General features: G+C 41.8%; 1 protein-coding gene across 17 annotated transcripts in view; it reads right to left on the bottom strand.

Moving 5' to 3' along the window:
• NEDD4L (NEDD4 like E3 ubiquitin protein ligase) overlaps positions 1-19,558 on the bottom strand; it is a 364,635-nt gene that overhangs the window by 43,346 nt on the left and 301,731 nt on the right. For 9 of the 17 annotated variants that reach the window (XM_054460560.2, XM_054460562.2, XM_063653751.1 and 6 more), the window contains 6 exons: positions 16,801-16,932; positions 16,173-16,292; positions 14,869-15,066; positions 8,369-8,446; positions 6,939-6,993; positions 743-801 (listed from right to left, as the gene is read on the bottom strand). In XM_054460560.2, coding sequence (XP_054316535.1) covers positions 743-801; positions 6,939-6,993; positions 8,369-8,446; positions 14,869-15,066; positions 16,173-16,292; positions 16,801-16,932 — 642 coding nt within the window. Of the gene's footprint in view, positions 1-742; positions 802-6,784; positions 6,839-6,938; positions 6,994-8,368; positions 8,447-14,868; positions 15,067-16,172; positions 16,293-16,800; positions 16,933-19,558 lie in introns of all 17 variants that reach the window. The other 8 variants (XM_063653750.1, XM_063653755.1, XM_063653749.1 and 5 more) reach the window with 1 other exon arrangement.

Below are 19,558 nucleotides of genomic sequence, written 5' to 3'. Positions count from 1 at the left end.
AAATTACCTCCCTGCACTCATATAGCCACTGACAAAAGCTGGTGGTGTGCTCTCTGCTGATGAGTGTGGTCCCATTCTACAGACTTGTTAACAAGTGTGAGATACCAAATGTCTCCTGATGCTTCAGGGAGTGGGGTTCTCACACTGCCTTATGAACACAGTGTGCTACGGTGTTTTAAGAGGTCATCACGCCTGCATCAGAATTGATTCTTTTTCCACCCGGCATATATGAGGGGACCATGAGAACACTGTGGGTCGGCAGAGTTCAAAACTCTTAACTCTGCCAGCTCCTGAACTTAGCTACAATCTCACCCAAACTTCCACAGATTTTTGAAAGTTGTAAAAGATTTAAACTTATTGGCATGCATTTACTACTCCTGGCCTAAAGAAATGATAACACTTTATGAAGACAGGGCTTGGTTTTGCTTCATATAAAAAGGAAGGGAGGAAATTTTGACTATACTTATAGTCCACCCTTTTATAAAGGAGAAGAAAAATGTTTAATTCTGCTGTCGTTATCAAGCTGTTTTCCTTTATAATGAAATCCATCTGAAAAGGCACATGCAGCTGTACCTCACCTGGAAACTTCAGTAAGAAGGAGATGGCAGCAAAGTGCTCCGTTTCTAGTCAACTACTCAATCACCATTGTCCCTTGACATCACCGTTATCAGTAATACACAAGAAACACATAAACATGTAACCAAAATCTTATACTGAAGAGGCAGAATTTGAAAATACTGACCGGACCAGTAATAGCTGGGTTCTGCAGTCTTGGGTCTTCCCACTGAGTAATTTTGCTATCTGAAAATGTTAAAAAAAAAAAAAAAAATCAGAACATTAGTTCAAATCTATTCTATGTAAAGAAAGTTTCGGAAGGAAGTATTTCTGGATTCTTCAAAAGCTGTCCAGTCCCCCACCCTGTGTTCTAAAGACAAATTAGTATTTCAGAGTTAGCAGGTAACTACGCTCTATACGGCAACCCCCCTCACATACTGTTTAGTTAAAAACACTCAATCAAAAATGCACAACTAAAGAGAAACCATCTATTCATACTGTTTTGGGCAAATAACTTGCTAAAATGGGAATTATAAACCCCTGTTCTTTTAAGGATTTATAACTTGATCTTGATTTTCATTTAATTGAAAAAAAGCATTTAAAAAGTCTTAGTTTCCCAAAAGGCTAACAAACACACACAGGATTTTTTTCTCATTTCTAATACTTTTCTCTTTACTTATGGTGTTGAAAAACTGCTTTCAATTAAGAATCCTGCATTGAACAAATGAATCATCTATTACATGCGTCACTCATAGGCACACAAAAATCAAAGCAGCTTAGGCAGTCCAAAAAAGAGAATTAGATACAGCAGAGGAAGATTACAGAGCATGGTTTCTGTTTGGTCACGCTGGCAAAAGGTGGTTTGCTTTCTTCCAAGTGAGTTAATGTGCACAAGATTGTTCAATGCTATCTATACCATTACTTGTGTAGGTGATAATACACAATAGCTGCCTTAGATCACTTGGTGTTTGTAACTGTGCATAATTAAAAAGACCTTATGGATTCCTGTGTGTGTACTAGGGTGGAGTGGAGGGAGGGAGAGTGCAATGGACTCACATGAAAGTTACAGGGGGTGGGGCACACTAGGGGAGAGTAGGTTCTCCGGAGTTTTTGGATATCTAGGTTAGTAAAAAATAAAAAAAATAAAAAAAAAGAAGAAGAAAATTATTTGAAAAGTAAAGGGTGGCCAGGAGCAGTGGCTCATGCCTGTAATCCCAATACTTTGGGGGGCTGAGGTAGGAGGATCACTTGAAGCCAGGAGTTTGGGCCCAACCTGGGAAACATAGTGAGGACCCATCTCTACAAAAGGTTAAAAAAAAAAATTAGCCAGGTGTGGTGGTGTACGCCTGTAGTCCTAGCTACTTGGGAGGCTGAGGTGGGAAGATCGCTTGAGCCCAGGGGGAGGCTGCAGTGAGCTATGATGGTGCCACCATACTCCAGCCCGATCTGCACCTGTCTTGGGGACCGGGGCGGGGGAGTGTGGGGGAAGAATATTGATTCTGTTTATTTTCTGTATACACTGTAAGTGAGCTGATAAGAATAATTAGTGAATTCTGTTTTAATGACCATATCAGGAATTTTAAAAAGTCTTATTATTATTTTAATAAAAGCAGAGGAAAAGCTAAAAAAAAAAAAAAAAAAGCTACCAAAGCAAGTGATGATTCTAGAACCTTTTGTTTTCATGCTGGCAGAAAATTTACATGAAAAATCTCAACTGTTTGAGAGAATCTTGATGGAAGCAAAAGGCATTTTTGGATCCCTTACCTTTCACAGAAGACTTTGGAAAGTAAAAGTTGCTATTGTGATGGAAAACAAGAGAAAAGAAAACCAAATAAAGGAAACAGAATACAGCTGAGTAAAAACTGTGCCTTAAAACACCAACTTGGATTATAACCATATCAATGGATATTGTCATCAAAGCAGAAAATAAATGAACAACTCCTGACTCATGGGGATTCGCAAGTCCTCAGACCAGACCTGAACTTCAAGCTCCATCCTGGACATCTGCATCTGGGTTTCCCATAACTACTTCAGCTTAACTCTACCAAAACCAAACCTCTGATCACCCAACACCAAAACTGGTAACGTGACCTTGCATTCCAATGTGCAGTATCACAATCCACTCACTGTCCCAGTCAGGAACCTAGCCGTGTCACTCTGGTGGTCCCGGACCAACCCTCTCTAACCCTGATAAGCTTCTTGCTAGAGGGCTCATTTTTTTTTCCCTGGACTGTTCTCTGGGCATCACTGGGAATTGTCTCACCCCCTAACCCCGGTTCAAGACATCTTCTACAGCTCTGCCAAAAGGATCTCTCTAAAGAACGATTTCGACCCCATCCCTCCCCTCTGGGAAATCCCCTGGGAGCTCCCCACTGCCTGTGGCTTGAGCCCGAGTCCCCACACCTGGCAGATACCCTTTGGCTTGGCCTGTGCGCCCCTGCGGCACACTAGCTGTTTGGAGCAATGCTGCGTTTCTCGGAACGTGGCAGCATCTGCACATATTCACACACCTCCACGCATCCTAGGATCACTCTTCCTGGGGCTTTGCCTGCCTCAATTCTACCCAGTGCTTGTCATCCATCTAAAAAGTGACCCATTCCCTCAGGGCCCCATCCCTGTGCCCAACCACCTCCCAAGCAGATGCAGTCCTTGCCTCTTCTGTTTCTGTGTAACAACTGATTCACCCCTCTAACACCTGAAATATCCCCTGCTACTTCCCATTGGACCTAACCTCCCCAGGGACAGGGACTGTGTGTTATTCATCTTTGCAACCACCTCTCTACCACTTAAGACCAGTCCCAGCAGGTAACAGGAACTTAGTGCATTATCTTTTTAATGACTGAATGAAGCTGATGGTGAAAACAAAGTCCCTTTAAAAAGAGCCTAAGCTTTTGGAACAACACAAGTTTCTACATGGTTATGATAAAGAATTCTTCAGTGAAGTATGGTCAATGTATGAAAAGATGGGGTAGCCAGTTATCCTTTTTTTTTTTTTTTTTTAAAGAACTTTGGAGTTTAAACTTGCTTTTCCTCTTTGAGATATATTTCAAATAAAAGGACAAGAAGGAAGTGGAAGGATAAGAAACTCAGTTTAGCCACGATGAACAGGTCTAGTAAGACTGTTGACAGGAAAGACTAAAATAGGACTTTACAAAATCACTGGAATTCAATTTTCTCTTCTAATGTTGTAGATAGGATACCTGTGGCCAATTACTCAGCTGCTGGGCCTGTCTGGTCTTTAAGAAGAATGACATCATTCCTACAAGATGTAGAGATTCAGTTTAAGACCTTCCTTTAACCTCCCACCCCAGGCCCAAGAGCCAGGAGCCATTCCATAGACAGCAACCAAAGGAATCAAGGAGTCTAAAGAGGTTAGTCTCGATTATTCGTTGCTTTTGAAATTAAATCTTTAAGATGGCTGAGTATTGTTAATCCTGAAAATGTCTAACTTCTCAGGAAAAACTTACAAACCAGAAATAATTAATTATTGAAAAGACAAGTGCATCTCGTCATCTCATCTGTAATTCCATGTGGACCCACGTGCCAGGTATGCTGGAAGACAAGATGACTCTAAGCAATTTACAAGATGACAGCATTCACAGCATTGTGGCATATGCAGGCATAACCTGGTTCCTGTCCTGTAGGCATTATGACAGCAAAATCAGATGCTGAGTTTTGCTAGAAGATTGTTTAGAAAAAGAGGCTTTATTCTGATGGAAAGGACATTCCTAAATGTTATCTTCCAGGTAATTCAACCCATTTGGAATGTATGTGTCAGCCTGATGAAGCCTCTTCAAAAGATAGGTATTCTGCAGTTTTCACAGACTGAATTTTGTGGAAAGGCAAATGACTTGAACTGTTTCATTGACGTGTACTGCTCTACAGCTTTCCATTGAGTAAACCTTGATGAATTATGGAGAGATGGTAGAAACGTAGCATGAACAGCTAAGGAGGCACTCGTAAACAAATCCTTTTCTTAAATGGTTTTTGGTCACTTAATTTATGCCATATCTCTTTAACAGAATCTTTCAATATGGTTGTGCAAAGGCAAAATAAATCTTAATCTCCAAGTCAATGGCCACAAATATCATATTGGCACAGCTTAGTTGCATCAAGCTCTGTAGAGAGTATAATGGAGCCTCGGGGGTGCTGTTCTAGTCAAGTGAAATGAGGAAATGTTTGGGCAGAGCGCTGGAGTAACTGCAGAACTGATCAGGAGTATGGAAAAGCCCAGGCATCTAGCAGGTAGTTACCTTCTTCCACCTTCCAGTAAGCCGGAGTTGGGCTGGCCTCAGGCCGGTGGGGGTGGGGGGCCGGAGGGGGGGCACTTACTGCTCCTCAAGTGAGTTCACTTCACTTTCTGATCAAGCACAACAACTTCCTAAGAGCTTCACCGCTGATCCTCCATGAACCTGATTTCAAGTCACCATGTATCAAGCATCTGCTATATATTATACTAGGTCTATGACACCACAAGTGAAATAGTCGGTGATTTTTACTATTTTAACGCACGCTAGGACAGTCCTTTGTAATTGTGTTTTTCTGTTTTTGGCTCCTTGTAGTATACTAAACACATTCACAACACTCTTTTTAGGTTGACCTAAGCATCACATCTCCAGCCAGAAAACCGTCACAATATTGTGTGCAATGCTCTCCATGTGTCACAGACCAAGATGTGTTACCAGTAAAGACCTGTTTTAGTAAAATGATCAGTATTATTCACACCTGTCTTAAAACTGGGATTGTGATGTATAAAAAATACTATAAAGGAAACTTTTCTTTTTTTTTGAGACAGTCTCCTCTGTCGCCCAGGCTGGAATGCAGTGGTATGATCTTGTCTCACTGCAACCTCCACCTCCCAGATTCAAGTGATTCTCCTGCCTCAGCCATCCGAGTAGCTGGGATTGCAGGTGCACGCCACCACACCCAGCTAGTTTTTACTTGTATTTTTAGTAGAGACGGGGTTTCATCACATTGGCCAGGCTAATCCCGAACTCCTGAACTCAACTGATCCTCCCACCTCGGCCTCCCAAAGTGCTGGGATTACAGGCGTAAGCCACTGCACCAAGCCGGAAACTATTATTTTGTTTTTCATGGGAAAAAGAGGGGTGGCCTCTCTCTCATTTTAGTAAATTCTCTTAAGAGTAAAATAATAAATAAATAGTATATAAGGAGAAAAGTAGGGTACACACATACATGAAAGCAGGAAAAATACTTTATGCTTACTATGAAATTCTGGACAGTTGGCAAATCTGCCCATTTTTTGATAAAAGACAAAAACTAAGTCTCTGCACCTTGAAATATCTGGTTTAAACAAAGGGTAGCCCACCCTTCTAAATATACCTAGGACTTCTACTTTCAGTTGAATTGTAAACTGCTTAATTCCATTTATAATAAGCCCTCAACCCCCAGGGCCTGAAAGTGAAATTCTGTTCACAATGTCTCTGCCTCCTAGTAACATCTGAAAAACGTACTATGCCTATAAGATAGTGACCAGTCCTACACGTGTGAGGATTACTTGTGGCCAGACTTCTCAGCAGGTGGCTCATCAACATGCTTTTGTTTAGTTATGAAATTGTGAAGCCAGGGAAACCTGGTGGGACTTTCTGTTCATGAACCAAATGAAAGCAAAGACCAAGATACTACCAAATTGCACTCATGGTTGAAACTTTACATCTATTTGAAGGCTTCTTTTTAATATACTTTTTCAGAAAATTTAAGGGACATAGAAATATGATTCCATGAAGAACATGGCACCTCCAAAAAGAATGAGAAAAAAAAATCCCACTGGCTAAAAAGCAAACTTTTATTAGTTGAACTTTTAGTTGGAACGAGAAACCACACATTTATTCATAGGTGCTGGAGCAAATGTCTATAGCAAATATACTACAAATTCCAGAAAATACATATATATTAGTGTTGTGGGTGCAACATGCCGTGAATAGAAAATAAGGTCAGAGCGGGCATCCTGCCATAGGACCCTTGAAGGCAGTGTCTAAAAAACTTACATGCTGCTTCAAGCACTGTTCACAGATTTTTGACTAAATTATCATTTCTAATCTTATTTTCTATTACCAGAGTGTATTTATTAAATGTGCAAAAGTCAAGGGATCAACAATCAAAATGTGGTTTAAAAATTAAAAAAAAAAACACGTTAATAAGTCACAAGATCAGATTGGGTGAAAGTTTGATGGGCTACTTAAACAAACTTGGGGTGAATGCACAGTACCGTATGAAGGCACTGATTCTCTGGTATCATTTTCTCCACATAACACCTGGCTGCCTAGATGAAGAGTAAAATGACAAAGCTTTCACTATGATGTTTGAATTACTCCTTCCCTCTAACCCACAACACCTGTGTGTCCATAACAGCGCCTACTTACTATGATCAATATAAAACGTTCGGCCATCCAAGTGAATTCTTTCTTCCCAGCCAGGCTAGTATCCGGGGAAGGAAGGGAGAGAGAAAATATAAACATTAGCTAGGAGTTCCAAAATCAAAGGCAACATTTAAAAACTATAGGACACCTTTGTACTCTTTTCTGCTAGGGTACATTTATGCATTGAGCGTGAACTAAATATGAACATTTCAAGTTAACTCTTGACACTGTCTAGCAACATGCTTTATCACATGCTCAGGTCTCAGATGCGCTGACTGTATGAAGAACCGGAAATGGGCTGCTAGCTCAAAAGCTTCAAAGGGAAACTGGAGCATTCCATGGAACAGTGGAATTTGAAGTTGAGTACCATTTAATTAAATAAATACTGAGTACTAAAGGAAAGGAAGAGGGGGTTAATATAAAAATGTTAGACATGGTTAACTGTATTTGTGTTGTCCAGGCAGTTGATGATCTAATATTGGTATTATCTGCCACGAACTTTTGCTAGTCAAGCTCAGGAACTAAACAGATTTGGAGAATTTTGTCAAGATAAGCTGGTATGCCCTCATTATCTGAACTATCCATATTTGCTATCTGAACCTCAGGAATCCAACAGATTCAGAAAAAAATGCTTTCTTTTGTTTTCTAAACTCACTCTCTGGTTCTTTCTATTTGAACCCAGGAACCAAACAGATTTGTTGTGGGATACCTGTATAACCTAATGAATAATGATTGAGCCTTAACCTTTGCAGCCTCAAATGTTGCCCTAATATACCAGGCAACAAAAAGGTTCTTACATTTGGAAAACAACAACAAAAATTCCCATTTAAAAATAGCCTTGGAGTCCAACCACTGCCCTGTCACCCCCTACGGCTTTTTCAAACTGAGAGTGAGTTGTTGAGGAGGATGTATGTGAAGGTTTCATTCAAAATCCAATTTTAAGTATATAGCTCAACTCCTACTTAGCCGTCACCAACAAGGGAGAAAAAAACTTTAAAAATCTGCAAGTTAAATGACTTATAGAAACTTTCTATGATTAATTAGACCTTCTTCTCCCATACTATTTTCATTATTTTTGTTCTGATGACTTAATCAGCAATATGACTGGAACTCAGTGGTTGCTAAGTTACAAAATAAATGAGTGCCACTTAAACTGTCACCTGCAGAGAATGTCTCTTGAACATCCTGTGTACAAGGTCTATCTTCTGCTAGAAGCTAGCAATTCAGAAACCTCTTTCACAAGTACTGGATATCATATGAACTATAATGTACGATTACAATTCAGCTAAACACCCAATTCTGTTAAGAAACACAAACCAATGAGATCCACAAAGCCTGGAGACAGAGAAGGTCCACAGGGCCTCTCCATCAACATTGAGTGGACAAAGGAACACACATATTCAGACCATTCCATGTGTCTCCAGTGTACTCACAGGAAGGGGGCCAAGGTCATTGGGGTTTAAAGATGTCTTTGACCGCATATGTACTGGAAATTTCAAACGTGGATCTTCCTGCAAGAAAAATGTAAGACAGTAGATGCTAAGTGGAAGTATCTGTGTGCAGTTACTGGGTGCTTTTCTTCTTGAGCTGTTTGTTTCAAGGCAACCAGGCTGTCCATGCCTGGAGCGTTAGATGGGTCCCATCTCTGCTTTGTACAGGAAGCCTGGCTGACTGTCTCTCCAGACAGACTGTACTCTTCCTTCTTGTGCTTGGTAGAAAGAGGAGAGTAAGAATATTTACATGAAAGGTTAACCATTTCCCTGAAACCTTGAGAAGGGGAAGGGGAAGAGAGTCCCAGCAGTGATGTTACTAGGGAAACCAGAATGGAAGGTGCCAGTGAATGTGGCACAAAGAGGGAGTGGGGACAATGGTTTTGAAATCTCTCCATGGGTCCCGAGCTCCTGGTGAGGGTAGCCAGCCTAACACATTAGGGAATAGGCCTCCCTGCCATACCCGCCTCCAATACTTGTGTTCCCCTCCACTCCTTCTGAACTCAGCAGAGAATGTGAATCTGGTCTGTGAAGTCACATGGCTACTCCAGGGAGAGTCGCCTTCATCAGGCAAACTCACAAAGTTATGATACGACTTTGCTGAGATTCTTGACCAAGTTCTGCAGATTAAGTTCTCATTTATGTCTTAATATTTAAAAGTTTACAAAATTTTTTTCTTAAAGCATAAGCTTCATAAGATACCACAGAGAATCAACAAAAGAGAAATATGTACTGTGACATCCTGGGTCAGGCTGCATGATTTACGAGGCATGGTCAGATGTAAGATCTTGCAACAGACCCTTGGTAGGAGGTTGGGCACATGGTCTGTTTCTTTAGATGAGGAAATGGAGTTTCAGAGAGAACAAGAAGTTGCCCAAAGATTATGACCCAGAGTCCAGGAGCTGACTCTCACTTATGTAGACCCAGTTAAAATGCAGTGTAGGCCCGGCACGATGGCTCATGCCTGTAATCCCAGCACTTTGGGAGGCTGAGGAGGTCAGGAGTTTGAGACCAGCCTGGCCAACATGGTGAAACTCCGTTCCTACTAAAAATACAAAAATTACCCGGGTGTGGTGTGTGCCTGTAGTTCCAGCTACTCGGGAGGCTGAGGTAGGACAATTGCTTGAACCTGGAAGGTAGAGGTTGCAGTGAGCCGAGATTGTGCCACTGAACTCCAGGCTGGGCAACAGAGTGAGACTCCATCTCAAAAAAAAAAAAAAAAAAAAAAAAAAGAAAAAAAAGAAAAAGAAAAAGAAATGCAGTGTAAGGCCAGATGCGGTGGCTCACACTTGTAATCTCAGCACTTTGGGAGGCCAAGGCGGGAGGACTGCTTGAGCCCAGGAGTTCGAGACCATCCTGGGCAACAAAGCAAAACCATATCTCTGCAAAAAACACAAAAAGTTAGCTGAGTGTGGTGGTGCATGCCTGCCTTAGCTACCTGAAAGGCTGAGGTGGGAGGATCACCTGAGCCAAGGAGGTCGATGCTGCAGTGAGCCGTAAACTGTGATTGTGCCATTGTACTCCAACCTGGGTGACACAGTGAGTCTTGCCTCCAAAAACATAAAAAGGAGAATCCATATCTTTACACTCAAAAAAACACACTATCAACCAAATAAGCTTAAGATTAAAAAAAGTAAACTGTGAAGACATTTGATATCAGCTTCATTCAATTTTACAATAGGGCCTTTGCTGCTGCCAAATTACTAGATTTTTCTGCTTCCCAAGTCAACTGTGTAAGTCATAGTATCACTGAATCATAATCATAGATCTTGGGAACTGGCAAGAATCAAAAAAGACCATGAACAACAAAAATCAACCTTTGCTTCTTGCTAGCTAGGCGAACTTTTAAATGAAAAAAGAAATCCTGTTAGCAGTTTGTGATGCATACTGACCCTGAACCCAATATATTTTTTTAAAAGGCTAAGCAGAGGCACAAAATAATCCAGTATTCTGCAGTACACTGACATACACAGAACATAAAGAAATATGCTAAGCTGATTTAGGATTGAGAAGGTCCAAGAAACTGATAATCTGGTAAACATTTGTGACTGGTTAACTACAGACAGGAAAAACTGAAAGCACTGAATTTCTCAAAAGCTACCCACTCAATGCTAACTCTGATCTGGACCAGGTAACGCCACAACCAGCGGGGGACCCTTGGGCTTCCACCTAGCCTATGACCATGCCAGGTTTAGAGAAAGCTGAGGACTACTATTACATGAAAGAGGGCAGGGCTTCTGAATGCCACACACAAGGCCAGCCTGACCTTGGAATCACATGTAGGCTACTGTGAAAGACAATCAGCCCTATTGGTAAAAGCCTGGTGATTTAAAGGTGGGGAGGAGGGGGGGTGGGGGTGGGCAAAAAGAAGCTGAAATTAGAGAAAAGTGTCAGGGAGGCAGTGAGGGGAAGAGCATGAAGTATAAAGTCAACCGAATTTCAAAGGTCTGCTAAAGTGGCCTTGCATGGAAACCTAGACTTCATAGACTGTGAGGGCCAGAGGCCTTGAGGCTTATAATATTATTTTATCAAAAATAATAAAAATAATGGCAGCAGCTTCCATGAATCAGCTCTGAGGGCTAAGGCTAGTGGTCACCCCCGAACCCTGACTCCCACCAAGCCACTCAAGGAGGCAGGCATCTCTCCTTAGTTGCCAGGGCACGTGAAGTGGCGGTCAAGGCTCTCTATTAGCTATGGACAACTTCAGAACTGATGACAAAGTGGAATACTAATGAGGTCTCTGATGCGATGAAAATAAATGATCCAATGCATAAAGTGTGCTTGGCTGTTTCTTCCTTTCTTCAGTTTCATACGGGAACTCTTTCATGTGTAATATAAAATTGCTTCCCTCCATCAAGTTCAAAGTGTTTCTAAACAGGATGCAAAGAGCAGTACCTTTTTAAAAAGGGCTTTCCTAATTCAAAATACATAAAACACAGGGATTTTAAAAAATGTGCCTTTTTTTCTTTATCTTTTCCATCTTGGAAGAGACCAGCAACCACGCCTAGAGTAATAAGTTTCATTAGTTTGAACTTGGATGGAAAACAAACCTGCAACTTAACTAGGGTGTAATCTTCCTTGCTACAAAAATAAGCCGATGCTTCATCCTGTGAAAGGCACAAATACACTAATATGCGTTGAGCATCCCTCACCCATAATGCTTGGGACAGAAGAGCTTTGAATTTCAAAATATTTGCAGTTATACTTACTGGTTCAGCATCCCTAATCTGAGAATCTGAAATGCTCCAATAAGCATTTATTGCTTGAGTGTCATGTCAGTGCTCACAAGGTTTCAGACTTTGGATCATTTTGGATTTTGAATCTTTAAACTAGGGATACTCAACCCGTATACATGTGTTCTGAGCTGCTGAGGATGGAACATCCCTCCTTGGTACATCCCTCCCAAGCCCCTGGTCTCCGGCATGCATTCCCTGAAAGGCCTGACCCAGGTAGGGAACAAAGCCAATCTTTGTTTGTTTGTTTGAATGAGGCTAAACTTGGCCCGGCAGGGTGTCTCATGCCCATAATCCCAGCACTTTGGGAGGCCGAGGCGGCAGGATCACTTGAGGTCAGGAGTTCGAGACCAGCCTGGCCAACATGGTGAAACCCCGTCTGTACTAAAAAAAAAAAAAAAAAATACAAAAATTAGCTGGTGTGGTGGCGTGTACCTGTAATCCCAGCTACTCAGGAGGCTGAGGCAAGAGAATCGCTTGAACCCAGGAGACAGAGGTTGCAGTGAGCTGAGATTGCGCTGTTACACTCCAGCCTGGGCAAGAGTGAGACTCCGTCTCAAAAATAAAAAAATAATAATAAAAAAAAGAGAATGAGGCCAAACTTTATCCAAATACTGATGGCATACTGCCTTCAATATCTGTGTGTGTGTAAAAGGTCATGTTTCATGATATATTTCAATAAATTTTTAAATTTCTCAATGTATAGAGGGGAAATGTCCCGATACTTTTCAGGCTTCTGGTTGGTGTAAGAATCAACAGTGCCCAGGCTGATGGGGGAAGGAGTGTTATTTTCGTCACTTTCAACCTGTCCTACCAGTTTTTTTTTCCTTTTTCTATTCTAATGCTCAAATCTAAGAATAGCTATGCTGTTCTCTCATTTGTTCTCTTCCTCTTTCAAAAATAAAAAACAAAGCAAACCCTAAAAGCAACTCAAAACAGATTTTTAAGCTGCAAATTATTTTCACGCTTCCCTCCGGCTCTTCATCTTTTGTCAAAATGAACAGGCAATTTAGAGTGTGTCTTCCGCAGGGAGAATCCTGCCTAGGCCTTTGTTTAGAAGCCATAACGCAGCTGTGTCAGCACATCTGAATTTGCTTAAGAAGGGGAGTAACTTGTGGAATTTCCAGTTGTTACCTTGAGGATTTCCCACACTAGCAGCAGCAACAAAATGTTGTTCTAACAGATTATAATTTTAAATCAGTAAATTAGTCAATAACAAGTATCTGGGTAAAAAGGGACAACTGGAAATTAAAAATGGGTTTCATTCAGCAATGTTGCAAGCAATAAATAAAGCCAGTGCTGTTTAATTTAAAATACAATCTGCCCAGCTGCAATTACACTGCTGTTGTGGCTTGAAAGGCTGTGAAAAGGTTAGGGGATTTGATTAACAAGCTAGTTGAAATTACTAAAATCATAGCTTATGTTGGCAAGCCACAGTGGCTCCTTATGCTAATCCATCTACTTTTATATTCGTTAGCCCTTATTTCTAGAGCCTGTTTCTGGCTAAGGACTTGAAATTACAGCAGTGCTACAGTAAATGAGAACACTGGCAGGACAGCCAGGGGTTCCATGGTAATAAGGAAAAAGACATTAAAAAAAGAACTCCATTACTATATTTTCCAACGAGCTGCCTGTCTCTTACTCTTGGCTTGCCTGCAAATCTGTAACATTATCTTCAGACTAGTAGGGGAGTCAAACCTACATGGTATTATATGCCTTAGAAGCAGTTATCAGTTTACCAAATGAATGTTACCAGATCTAAATGAGAAATTCTCTTGGCAGGCCATTCCCTTACTTCAAAATAGAAAGAGCTCTTAGAGTGTTTCTCACTTAGGGCTGTTTTGAAATCTGTAGGGCATTTCTGGTCGTCACTACGTTGGGGTGGGGGTAATGGTGACCATTAGCACCTGGTGGCAGGAGCCAAGTTTGTTAAATGGTCTGCAACTGAAGGGACAAATGTCCCTGACCCAAATGCCAAGAATGCCCTTGAAGACACAATGTCCCACGGTTCAAAGGATTCTAGGAGCACACCCTCTAGACCTGCTGGACTGAACTGATACCACACAATGGGCAAGGCATAAAATGACAGCCCAAATCCCCTTGAGCAGGGCTTGTTCTTGAATATAAGGCTGCTGGTCTATCAAAGGGACACACTTAATGTCCACCACTAGAATCAGAATTAATGGTATATGTTTATTGTTGGTCCAAGACCAAACAGCTAGGGCCAATGACAAAACTCAACCAGCAGTCCCATAACATCAGTTTTGAGCAAGTAGCACAGATCATAGTAGGACCAAGTTAAACTCTGAGTTAACTCTAGCTAGACAATTCAATGGGGACATAACAGGAAGAAAAACCATCTGCAGCATCAAAAATAGCCAGAAATAAGGGAACCAATTTCAGTTTAATTACAGGTATAGAGATTATACAGCAGAAAAATACCAGCTGACTTTTAAAAGAACCATATACTACACTGAAAAAACCACCGATTCAGCTAAAGAAATAAAGAACTGACAGAGAAATACAAAGATATGCATATTCGCCTTTGATTAATCTCATTTTGCTCAAGATAATACAATGTACAGATTCTTTCTTGGGTACAATTCAGGAGTACATGAAAGAGTTGCATGGTAAGAAAAATCAATTTGACAAAATGATCACAAAAAGGAGCTATCAGATTTACAACCAAAGTCACTCAGTACATCCCCTACCCCATGATCAAGGGCATGAAAATGTACCTCAGACGTGTGAATACTGATCTGATGTGAACAGTAAAAACTAAAGTGACAAATCAAAAGAAGGTGGGTAATGCCAATGAAAGTGCTAAAAGAAACTGACAAAAGAAAAAATTATTTGAAAATGATTATAACTCCTAGTGAGATTACTTTGTGAGACGGGATCAATTAACAAAATCTTAACAGCACAGAGCAGTAGCTTTCCATCCAGCATGGTGAACTGTCTAAACTAGAGCTTCCCAGGAGAAAAGGCAGTCCCAGCACCAATACCAAAGACAGCTACCAGCCTGCGCCCACCCACTCCCACCCGCCCATTTGTGCAGGGGCCAGATGCAGACTGAAGAGACCCTCTGGAGACACCCTTTACAGTCAATCCAATTCCTCTGCAAGAACTACAAACACTGAGTAAGGAAATCAAGGAATTAATGCCAGACTTCATGATGAAAACGGAGCCAAATAAAAGCAGCAGCCTTACCCAGGTTGTAGTCTTTGTGTTATGATCAATGAAGAAGGGCCGGCCGTTTGGCGCTATCCTCATTTCCCAGCCGGGTGGCAAGAAGCTCTGTGTGACTTTGTGTTGTGGTTTGGGGGAGTTGTAAGGTGATGGCTGTGGGGACTGTGGGTTGGAAAGGGTGTCTTTCACAGCCCGACGTACGGGTGAGTCCTTGGCACCCTAAGGAATAACAATGAGGATTAGAACTCTTTAGCATGTGCGATTCCAATGTGCCAAAATGTACCTGGGTACTGTAGAAGGCTTCTCTTTGGAGATGGACAAGAGGGGAGATCCCCAAAACCTGTTTTCTGTCATTCATTTACTTTTAAATCAATCTAACTTTACATTTTCTCTGTTGGATAAACACACAACAATATGAAGTATTTATAACCACCATCCTTTGGTAGCTACTCAGTATGTACCAAAAATACTGTTCTGTACTAAGCGTTATGGATGGAGATTTTACAGAGTGGAAAAAAACGTGCCCTTGCTCTTAATGAGCTCACAGTCTAATGAAGAACAGATCGGCAAGTTTTAGAGCACAAAAAAGAAAAAAGCTACATCAATAAAGACAACGATCTGGAATCTCACAGTTGTTACCCATGACATTCATATCAGAGTGTGGAAGAGACAGCATCCATTCCCACTTATCAGCATCTGGACCCAGGGCGTGGAGAAGCCCACAGCTGTCTCTAAGACACAGTCAAGCTTAGGACCTCAAACATTTGCTCTTTGGCTTCTCTAACTCTGACATTTGTGATGTTAAAGGATGGCACCAAAACAATACAAACATGACAGAGAGCACAAGCAGATGCCCAGCCATGATGCAGAGATGCAAATATGCATCAGAAACATGTATGCCCATAGAATGAAAGACCCTACAGTTGAAAGAAAAACAAATGATCAAAGCAATAGCTATGTTTAAAAACTCAATATCAGCACTTGGTATTTGAAAGAGGGATTATGCAATTCTAATGAGGTAATAGGCAAAAAGAAGCGAAACACAACAAGAATGGTGGAAGTCCTGAAAAGAGAGTGCCCACGTCCAGCACAAGTCACCACGGCCTTAGCCAAATGAGAATGAGAATCAGGTGAGAGTCCAGGAATGTTAACTGGGCAAGACAGAGAAGCAGGTAGAAAGGCTGCACAAGAACACCCTTCACCACCAACACAATGACTGATCAGAGAGAGGAGGTGGCTGCGAAACTGAAGGCAGAGTTAAGAGAGAAGAAAGAATGGGAGTCACAGGACAGAGTGAGTCCAGTTAGATGAGGTAGCCATCTCACCTCCAGCGGGGCAGATAAAGTTACTGTTGGCGAGCTGAGGCTACGAGGCCGGCGGATCTGAGGCTCGATTAGATGGTTGTTACTGTTTGTGGCTGATCCGGATGCACCATCTTCTGCAAGCTATTTTGGAGGCAAAAACAAGTTAGCTTCATAGGAGGATCTCCCTGTGTGTGTGATTAGGAGCGCGAACCCAAACAACAACGCAAACAGCAATAATAAGAGGTCTGGCCTATTTAAAGCATGGAGGAAATAATTAAACATAATGATGGGGGAAAGGATGAGGAAACACATTCAAGGGAAATAAAAATGAATCACTAGCCCAGCATAAAAACTAGCCTCGGATTAGAGTGGGGGCCAGGCAGGGAAGAAGCTACACACTGCAATAGGCTCTTACTTTGAAAATATCTTTCACGTCACATTTTAAAAATATATTCAGTGATAAACTGATTTGAAAAGCAAATTCTTCCTTAGGCTATTATTGTATTTAAAGTAATGCATTTTCTTTGTGAGAAAGCTTTTACAAATATGGGTCTTTCAGAACAATACATAAACACCAGGAAAGGAGGTCGGTCATGTACATTTCGGCTTCTATGGCTTGCGGTTTTAAGTTGGATGGTGATCTTCGTACCTGCATGATAGGTCGAGTCCAAGTTGTGGTTCGATTGTTATGATTGACATAGTATGTGCGCCCCTTAGCATCTTTTCTTTCTTCCCAGCCTGAAGGCAGACCCGGCGTGGTATGTACATAGGCCACTGATGGCTGTTTGTGCAAGAAATCATTATTATTTAATACCTTGCATTTGTTTTCTGATCAGTTTAATAAAGTAAGGTACACCCAGATAATTATTTTCTCTAGACAAAGTTAATTAGTTCTATTTATACAAAAAACACAAGTGTCTGGAAAATAGCAATAGATTTCCAATAGCTTCAAATCTACTGTGAAATGAACCCCATACAGTTGCAGAGTCCAAATTCTTACAGAACTTTGTTCTAAGACCCCGTAGTCTTAAACGTAAAGAGTTGCTGCTAAGGTGATCATAGGTAAAGGGAAAAACATTATCATCTATTCCAGCTACTAAATTCCACTGCCAAACCAGGTAGAGCTTAAAGGTATCTCAAACTGTCCAGTGTCACTGTGTTTGAGAGGGATGCTCTGAGTTTCTCCTCGATGTAGCTCCCATGGGGTGCTCTTCTAGCTTAGTCCTAAATTCCTCCATCAGCTTAGGACCCTTACACTGTAGCTTTTGGGGCAAAATATTAAAATCCCAACACAGCCCCTTCTCTAGGATACTGACGGTCACGCAGTAGCATATAATCTGGAGGACCACCCAGGACATCTGTGTGCCTCAGCTCAGGAAGTCTCCCAGCACCCAGCCTCACACCCGAGGCTGTGTGCACCCAAGTCCGCTGATAGGAGTGTGTTTCTTTGAAGGCGAACACAGCTCAGCAGTTTTTGGGTTTAGAGACCTGTCCAGCGTAGAGTGACTGTATTTAGACAGTCCACATTTGATCACAAGAAGATCTCTGAGAAGCAGTCTAAGAAATGCAATGTGGATGGAGAAACACTGAAAAACAAGGATGTGTTGATGATGTACGGAGGCACTGGGACAGATGCTGGAGATCAGGGCTGTCCCAGGAGGGCTTGAATGCATAGGCGATGCATGTAGTATCTGTGCCTGTGAAAGAGCTCTAAGTGGGGTAAAGCTCAGAAACCAGAAGCCGACCACAGCTATACCACGGCTCCTAGGAGAATCTAACAGTATAGGAGCCCATGCCTTAGGAATAACCTCTCATGTGTTACAAAAGGAAGCTGCTTCTTTTAGAGTACTCCCTTCTCTAGCCAGGATCTGCTCCTGTCCCTCCAGATATTTTAGCAGGTGTCGTTTTCTTGCTATTAGGCTGAGGATACAAATTTCCTCTGAACCCAACTTCTTCCTGTGCTTATGCCACCTTTTCCCTGCACTACCAACAATGTGTCTTGGTGAAGATGGTCACTTGGAGTTCCTTGGTGGACTCCAGGATCTTAAATTAGAGAAAGCACCAACAAGGATGCTGCCGGGTAATTTGGAAACCCCATCCACAGAGAAGCAATATGTTAACCTCACAAGCTTAAAAGCACAATTCAGAGAAAGGTCACCTGGGTAAGATCATGAAGCAGCTGATTTTAGATTATGTGTAAGAAAACTTTCTGCTAAAAATGCAGCAACCATTTCCTTAATATTTCCCGAGATAAAGTCCTAAAGCTCCCTAAAGATAGTTTATAAAGACACAAAGACTCAGATCATAGAGCATTCTGGATCCAGGTGTGGAAACTCAGCAGGAGCAGAAGAAACATCAACACTGACTTAATCCTTTCATGAATATTAAACATCAATGAATCAGCACGCAGCCTGAGTGAAGCTCCTTCCTCCCCTCCTCCTCTAGCAGTGATGCCAACACAAAGAGCTACGTGGATCCGGGCACTTCAGTGGACTCCCCTGCTGAGCTAAGTTGGAACCTAAGTTCCTGGTCAATTAGTATCTCTGGCAAAGTATGTGCTTTCAAGTTTTGACCTACTATTGTTTATACAATCAATGAAACACTAAATGGAATGTGTTACATTCTCAGGTCCCTCTGCCCAGAGCCCTCCCCTTCAGCCGTTCTGGTGATCCACTTCCCCCTCTCCCAGGCCCCTTCCTTCCCATAACTCCCCCCTCCCCCCGGCCCCGCCCCTGGAATACTCAGCTCTGGAAACCTTAAGGATATTTTTGCAGTTACTGAATCTCTGGAAAGGACATTTAGGAGGCAACTGATAAACTGAAAGCACATGGATGTGTCATAGATCATTTCAGAACTGAATCCTAAAGCTGTATGAATTCTAGCAACCAGGTTACTTTGTTTTTTCCTTTTCGCCCAGGCTGGAGCACAGTGGCGCAATCTTGGCTCACACCAACCTCCGCCTCCCATGTTCAAGCGATTCTCCTGCCTCAGCCTCCTGAGTAGCTGGGATTATAGGCATGCGCCACTATGCCCAGCTAATTTTTGTATTTTTAGTAGAGGCAGGGTTTCACCATGTTGGTCAGGCTGGTCTTGAACTGCTGACTTCAGTTGATCCACCCGCTTCAGCCTCCCAAAGTGCTGGGATTACCGGTGTGAGCCACTGCACCCGGCCATACAGGTTACTTTCATACAGCCACAGTGAACAGCACTAATCAGTTTGGGGAAAATTAGGAGTGTAGTACAGAACACTGAATTTGATTAAAATGCTCATTCTCTCTTCTATTGAGAACTGAACTGGCAACCTGTAATTTAGTTACATTTATGTGAGAGGGCAATTTGGAAATGTTTCTTTACAGTGTTCTCTCCAAATGACCACATAGAACAACCTGTGCTGATGATTCCATTTG

The sequence above is a fragment of the Pongo pygmaeus genome, chromosome 17 (genome assembly GCF_028885625.2).
Source record: "Pongo pygmaeus isolate AG05252 chromosome 17, NHGRI_mPonPyg2-v2.0_pri, whole genome shotgun sequence".
In the NCBI taxonomy this organism is placed as follows: Eukaryota; Metazoa; Chordata; class Mammalia; order Primates; family Hominidae; genus Pongo; species Pongo pygmaeus.
Note: the sequence above shows the minus strand (reverse complement) of the source record. Positions and strands in the feature narration are given on the sequence as shown.